Below are 8,386 nucleotides of genomic sequence, written 5' to 3' on the forward strand. Positions count from 1 at the left end.
CTCGGCATCTACACAATTACATTTCGTTTATTTGAATCGTCAACATATACTGTATTACATTACATTTAATGTTTATTTAAATCATCAACATATATTACATTACATTTCTACTTCAGATATACTAATAATACATTCTAATAATAATAATATATCCTAAAAATAGCAGATTGTCATTGGCAACGGCAAAAGAGTGGAAACATCATTTGTACTTGTTCGAAGAAAGTCCATTGTTCGTCTCACGTAAATGCCTAACGGAAAGTCCGTTGTTCGCAGCAAGTCCGTTGCTCGAGTCACGTAACGGTCAAACAGAAAGTCCGTTATTCGCAACGTCCGTTATTCGAGGCGTACGTTATACGAGGCACCACTGTATATATATATATATTAAAATGAATTAAAACTGATATTCCAATATTAATTACTACTCTTTAAAAATTGCATTTTTTTTAGTTATTTCAAAGTTATAATTATCCATATATTTAAATATTATTATTATATTCGTAAAATTTATAAAAATTTTTACATCTGAACTTGGGCATAATGTGATTTACCTGGCCCAAGCATAGTGTAACTTTATCAAAGTTGCAGCAGCATGCATTCTGTGCAGCCATTTGAGATAATGTACATTGCAATTTTTGATGCAATCTTAATTTAGAGAAATTTTCTTTTAGTATTTATTGTGATGTTTGCATATGACTGGTTGCATGTAGCTGCAATAAAGCAGCCAATGATAATCTTGTAATGTGACATCATTCTTGGTTGAAGACAAAGTGAAAACAAACATGGTTGCACCCAAAGAAAAAATCAATGACTCCCAAAAGCTAGAACAGTTCAACAAACACACCCAGATACTTTTATATTTTTGTTTATCTAACATTTACTAGGACATTGCATGACTTTGTTGTATTGCAATAGAATTGAGGCAGAGCCAGAAAGAGTGTTCCCTGCACCTGTTAAGCATAGAAGACGTGATCCTTGTATCTGCTGACCATGGAAGACATCATCCTTGCACTTTTTGACACAGAGAGGTGATCCAAGAACAAAGCAATCACCATCAATCGCTCTGTTCATATATCTTGTTTGTTTTTTGCACCTATTTTTTGTTAGGTGCACGCAATACTGTTTTTAATTTTGACCCCTAGGCCTAAATTCCATTAGGTGTGATCAATCATTTCAGGAAACACTGATATTGCCACTTTGACTCCACTGTATATTGAAAACAAAGTCTTATTTTTATATTTTAACAAACCCTCATTACATTTTTGGATTTCCCATCACAATTAATGGAAAATGGCAAAATTTAATCAAAATCAATCAAGCAGATTGTGAGAACAAACACAATTTTGTAAGCCAAATAGAAGAGGCTTTGCTAACATGCCACCTCAATTAAACATCAGTGCTGGAAAGGAGTACATAAGTATCTGAATGTGTTTGAAAATAATGATGGTTAACAAAAAAAATGGAAACTTCTGAACATTCCAGAAGGAGATAATTCTGATGGACGTAAGTGAAGCACAAGAGCTGATCAAAAATATTTGTGACAGAATTTATTGTAAGAAAACAAAACAAGTTACCAATCACTGGAAGTTATCTCCTTCAAAGTGGCCCTTCAGGTTGTATGCAATGTTTCTTTCCATTTTTCCATGCATGTCTGATAGACCTGTTTGGGAATGTGCTACCACTGTCTTGTTGCATGCAGTTGTTTCTTTTTTCCTTCAGGATGTTTTTGAGCTTATGAAAGAGGAAGAAACCATAAAAGGTCAAATCTGGTGACTAAAGTAGGTGGGAAACTACAGTGATGCTGTGCTTGGCCAAAATTTCTGTGGCACTCAGGGTATGTGGCCCTACAATATGCCATGCCATGCAGCCCTGAGTGTCACAGAAGTTTTGTCCATAAAGTGCCTTATATCTGGTAACTGGTTTCTGTATTGTCATGATATAGAAAACAGTTACCAGAAAACTATTTGTAAGGGCTTTTCCAACAATCTGTATCTCTAAGGCACTGCAAAATTCTGTAGACAATCAATAGTTTCATTAATTTGTGCCATTGATCATCCCATGAGTGAAGTTTAAAAATGTTTGTAGTTTCACAATTGGCGACCAACTCGGTACACCAATAACATTAACAAAGTTCAGATAGTTCAGTATGCTGATCTGGTTTGTCAAGAAGACATCTTATGACGAATCGACAAGTTGTTGGCTAGAAGTAACCTTCTTCTGGCAGTTGAAGAACAGACAGCGAGACAAATCCAGACTTGACTCAAACTTTGATGCACACTTGCAGATCTACAGCGAACTTGATGTCAACTTGAAGCTCCGAAGTGAACTTGAATCTCCCGCTTCCTACATCAACCTTATATAGCCATGGACAGCAGGCTGGACAACCAATCAGTGATTACCAGACCGTAGCCCTATGCAAATATGCTGTGTGGTGTGATTCTCTGCCAACCAATCAACGGTTGCTGCTCTGTCAGAGGTCAATGGCATGACACAATTCCTGGCTAACCGTCTCTGACCTGAGACGCATGCGCCACTAATTCAAAAACAACGGTCGCCTCCTCAACGGTCTTTCTTGTCCATTACCAGTTTAAAAAAAGGAAGGAATCGTGTTCTTACACGATTGTACCCGACACCACATATGGGTCATCATCAGTTGAAGTGTGACTATTTTTGATAAGTGAGTACTACACAAATGTTTTTGATCAATTAAGTACTGTTTCTAAATGCTTCTTGAAACATTTCATACATTTTGGTGAGAATCTTACCAAGTTTCCAGCAAAACTTTATGCAACACTTTGCTCATCCAACTCACCCATTTTATAGCACAACAAAGGAAAACACATGCCAACATTAAAGCTCATCTCATTGACAATTGAGTCATGCTGCCCCACACACTCTTCTTACATATGATATCAAAATATATAGTCAAATATCCTCCAATAGTACAATGAAATTAGTACTAATAATAGTACAATGAAACTACTAATAGTACAATGTACTATTATAGAGAAACTACTAATAGTACATTGTACTATTAGTAGTTTCTCTATAATAGTACATCAGTACATATCAGTACATATGTACAATAGTACATAGTCTCTATAATAGTACATTGTACTATTAGTAGTTTCTCTATAATAGTACATTGTACTATTAGTAGTTTCATTGTACTATTATTAGTACTAATTTCATTGTACTATTGGAGGATATTTGACTATATATTTTGATATCATATGTAAGAAGAGTGTGTGGGGCAGCATGACTCAATTGTCAATGAGATGAGCTTTAATGTTGGCATGTGTTTTCCTTTGTTGTGCTATAAACTACTAATAGTACAATGTACTATTAGTAGTTTCTCTATAAAAAATTTTATTCTGAATTTTTGATTATCCCTTAATTAAATGTTATAGGTAGTACCCAGATGTAAACAACAGGTTGTTATTCAAATGAGCAATCTGAGTCATACATAGTATCCTATGGTTTTTGTGTGCGATGGCAAATTGCATATGTAATGTTTATCAATTTTTCATTCCAAAAATGTTCCAGCGTGTTTAGAGCCTACTAAGATACAAAAATGAAATTTTTATATATATTAAATATTTTATTTGCATTGCTATGATTTATTTAAAAAACATTATTTAATTTAAAGAATATTACTTTCGTTATATGTAAAATACATTAAGCTTTATTTAAAAGTAATTATTAAATAATTTTCACTTTGATAAATTTATTTATAAAACTTCAATTAATTTACATAAATTGTTTTTCTTTTTATGGAAGATGTAAACAAGTGGAGAAAAAGATACTGTTTTTTATGTCATTGTTTTATCTTCATTTTATGTTTCCTGTATTTTAAATTTTATTAATAAAATGATTTGTGAATACATATTTAATTAATATAAAGTAAGAAAAAAGACTTAATAGTAATACTAATCCAGTATTGGATACACATAAATGTGATTACATTAGAATCTTGTTTTAACGGATTGCTCGTGCTGCTGAAAATCATCCGTTGTTCCAAGAATCTGTTATATCACGAACAACAGATTTCCAACATACCAAGGAAAATATCTATTATTCAAAAAAATTTCTGTTTTAATCCCCTACATATAAGAAATGCCAGTACTTGAAATTATTCAATCTCTCAAGATTTCTGTTCTTTAATCTATTGAAAAATGTATATTACAGGATCGCATAGCTCATTAGCACTTCACTCAACTTTACAATTTGTTAAAAAATTTGTTTATCTTGGTTTGTTTCGATGCCACTTTTCTGCCTATTAAATACCGGTTGATATTAATGTCACATACAGTCTGTTCTGTTATGCTGAAACTTGAAAGGAAGGTCTTCACGACTTGGAAAGATTCAATGGTCGCTAAATTTTGGCACTACACTTAGACCAGAGTCAAATGTTCACTAGGTGGTTCCTCCTCAATTGTACCAACCTACTGACTCTCTTTGTACAATTCTTCAATTGCACTGTACAAATTCCAGATGTAACAAGTGCATTGTCAAATTTTACAAATTTCCAGAAACACCCAAATATTAACTAAACATAGAAAAATGCAAAGTTTACAATGGATGGAGCTATATAAATCCTATATTCCTAGTTAGATTTGCTAAAAGGAGGTAAAATTGCATTGATTTGGCGGGATTTGGAAAAAAAATTTGTTATTCTGAGAAATTCATTGTTCTGCAATCTGTTAAAATAAGATTCTACTATATGTTAATGAAGATTTCAGTCAGATGATTAAATGACATTACAAGATTGGAACAATGTATTTAGTTATACAGTAGAGCCTCGAAAACTCGGCACTCGATAACCCGGCACTCCGGATAACTCGGCCACTCCCTGGCAGGGCAAAAAGAATCCTTAGTTAATTAATTTTCATTATAGACAGCTTTATAAAAGTATAAAAGCTCTCATAAAGTTTTTTTCTAAGGTCTATCTTATCAGGTAAATTACTGTACACAGTGTATTCATTAATTTTCATTTTCATGTAGTAAAGATTCTATGCTTTCATAAAGGACGGACAGTATATTTCCTTTGTTTAAGGGTATTTGGGCAGTTTATTCTCTGTTGTATTCTCAAGTAAATAATACATACAAGTACAGTACAGTATTTTCTGAAGAAACACTCATACTTATTTTTTTTAACCCCATTCCCGATAACCCGGCATTTTCACAAACTCAGCCGCCCTTCGGTCCACATTAGGCCAAGTTTTCGAGGCTCTACTGTATCTTATATACAGTATGTACTATAGCTATATATAACTCATACATATATCCAATCCTCTTGAATCAAAAACTATTAATATAGACTTGTTGAACAATGCATTTATTCTCATTGTCTGATCAAATGCTAAATTTCATATATAGTGAAGATAAATCCATAGTAATGTTATGCTTTTGTAATATTAACGTACTGATCCTTGCAAACATCTTAACTTTTTGATTATTTATCAGCTTCTTTTCTTTTGTATTCTTTAGTCAGATCTTTCAAAATAATTAAGTTATATTTCTATGAATGACACAATATTACATTGATGCATTGTATCACTCCATAAATGATTCATTTCCTTTTTAAAATATTTATTATGATAAAGAATTCATGAGCTGATAATTTAGAAATTGAAAGTTTTATAATCTATATCCTGTTTATTTTTTCAGTAGATTATTCTCTCTACTGAAAAAAGAAACAGTAGAACCATTCAAATATTCATAAATGTTTATTCATTCATTAGAATAAATGAATGAATAAACATTTATGAATATTTAAATGGTTCTACAATTGATATCACCAAAAAATAATGTAAACATTATACATTCAAATCTTTTTAGTCATTTTATAAAATTTACTAGTTATTTTATTACTTAAAAAATTCTTTGATTAGTTATTATATTTATAATTTATTATACTGAATTAATTTATATTATTAGTAGACAATTATCAAAATATTTAATGATGTGTTTACTTTTTTGTTAAGAACTAATAATGTTTATAAGTAATTTTATAAAATATTAGTATTTATTAATATTAAATATACAATGCTGTAGAATAAATTTTTAATTTATTGATACAGATTATATTGAGTTTAGTAGTAGTATTCTATTAATTGAATGGAAGAAACAGTGAAAGAAAAACTAGTAGATATCATTGAAATCAAAATTTTTAGGGTACAATTACATTTGAGCTATTGGATAAATTATTTTTGATTTCTTATAGAAGTCATATGAAGTCAAAAAGAATGATAAATGTGTCATAATAAACTTTGTAAAAAGCAGACACAAATAAATCATGCGTAGCATACTATTAACCAGAAAATTTTATTTAACTTTAATCTAATAATGATAAAGATTATTTTGTTAAAATTGGTTTTCACTAGCATGCTATACCATAAAATTTCAGCTTAAAAACATTTAATTGCAAGTGTTTTCAACCTAATTTAAAGACTGTTATTATGTTATAATGAAAGCTGTTAACCAGTTTTATAATTCGAATCTATGTAACCTGAAAATGATCTTTTAAAGGTCAAAAGCATGGTTAACATTTTTTTATGCTGGAATTTTATGGTTTGCTAGTGAATTTACAATTTTCTATTTTATGACGATCCTTGATTTTACTGATATATTATTAATCACACCAGTCATCAGACATCAGGAAGAATGTTTCATTCTTCCTCATTACACTTTTAAATTCATTCTATTAAGTTAAAGTTTCATTATCAAATGCATCTAATTATTAAATGAAGTTTTGTAAAAATTTATGATATTCATAATTTTATTATAACATTCAATCAGCAGTTAAGATAATATTTTTGTTTGTTATTATAATATATATAAATAATAATTAAAATCCAGATTAATTAATCATGAATTTATACTGCCAAATTTTCAGACTATGTTTACATTGAAGTTAAATAAATTAAATTATGGAATTTGGCCTAAACATACGTTATTCCATCATTTTGTAGTTAAGATTAATGATTGGAAATAAATTTTGAATTTAATTAAACAATTTAGAAAATTCTAAAAGAAAAGATTGATCGCTTTCTAAGCCAAATTCCAGAATTCAATTAATAAAACTTTAATGTAAAAATATTCCAAAATCCAGCTTTTTGCTCTATGATAATTATAATATCAATAATTAAATGTATTTATATTTTCAGGTTGATCACACCATAATAATTTATTTAGTGAATCCTGATGGAGAATTTGTTGATTATTATGGACAAACAAAGGATGCTGAACAAATTGCAAGGAGCATCATTGTTAATATGACAAAATTCAATCAAATGAAAAGTAAATTCTGGTAAAAGTAGAGTTAAATATAAATAAAAAAAGTTATTATTTGCTTCAAACTAGTTAGGAATTTGTAAATTGTTTTAATTACAAAAGTTTTAAAAAATATTATATTTAAACGATGGCTTTTTTAATTACAAAATAAATTTTAAAACACATAATATAATTTATTTCAGACTGTTTATAATCAGAAAATTCTTTTAACAAATTTAAATATAAAATTTTATTAGTTTATAAATAAAATTTTTGTTTTTTAACTTCATATTTCATTAAAAAGAGTTTTATTTTTATTAATTACCTGGGTCAAAAATAATATAATTAAACAACTTAAATTTGTAATTTGAGTACCTTGGCGTCTTAAGTGTTCTAATTCCGATATTCAAACAGATGAAGACTTAAGACTGCAATTAATCCAGATGTTTTTATTTACTGTTTAAGTATTATATTGGATATAAAACGTTAATATGCTCACATTAATAGTTAAATATACTTCATCTATATTCTATAATATGCAGTTAAATTACACAAAGATAGTGATCAGATGTGTTCACTCCTTTCCACTGTGACTGTCTCATACTCACTTTTCTTGTTTATATTTAAAAACAATTAATATATATTTTTATTCTAACAATATAAGTACCAAAAAAGTAATTTTATTATATTGTTCTCAAACAATTTAATAACAGATTTTAGATGTAAACAAGTTATTTTACATACTTATTTTGGAAAAGACTTGAATGATCAGAATATAATAAAAAAACACTCTTTATAATTAATTACAGTACTAGATTAAAGGTTGTTGTTGGGCTGCAATTTGAAAAAATTATAGATCTATAAATTCTCATTGTTGTTTGTTTGTCTGTCCTTTGTTAATCTTGAGAACACAGTTAGATAGATGAAAGTCAAGACCAACTGTGGAAAACTTAGGGGGAAGGAGGCCCCAATTAACTATATGCTAACTTCAGGTTTACACCAGAAGTCACTTTATTTCAATTCAAAAATTTTTCCCAAAAGGAGTTAGATGGTTGCCACAACTCTGTTGCTAACAGGAAAAGTATGATGTAGTACAGGGGCAAGACACTACTAA

At 29.4% G+C, this 8,386-nt stretch overlaps 1 protein-coding gene across 1 annotated transcript in view; it reads left to right on the forward strand.

Annotated features, from left to right (window-relative positions):
* The window catches only part of LOC111641834 (protein SCO1 homolog, mitochondrial-like), a 36,027-nt gene extending 28,603 nt beyond the window's left edge, over nt 1–7,424 (forward strand). The window contains exon 6 of the mRNA XM_023388073.1: nt 7,159–7,424. Within this exon, the coding sequence (XP_023243841.1) occupies nt 7,159–7,313 (155 nt within the window). The 3' untranslated portion in view covers nt 7,314–7,424. The remainder of the gene's footprint in view (nt 1–7,158) is intronic.
* The last annotated feature ends 962 nt before the right edge of the window (nt 7,425–8,386 follow it).

This window comes from Centruroides sculpturatus, unplaced genomic scaffold (genome assembly GCF_000671375.1).
Source record: "Centruroides sculpturatus isolate CEXI.00-Female unplaced genomic scaffold, Cexi_2.0 scaffold1318, whole genome shotgun sequence".
NCBI classification, from domain to species: Eukaryota; Metazoa; Arthropoda; class Arachnida; order Scorpiones; family Buthidae; genus Centruroides; species Centruroides sculpturatus.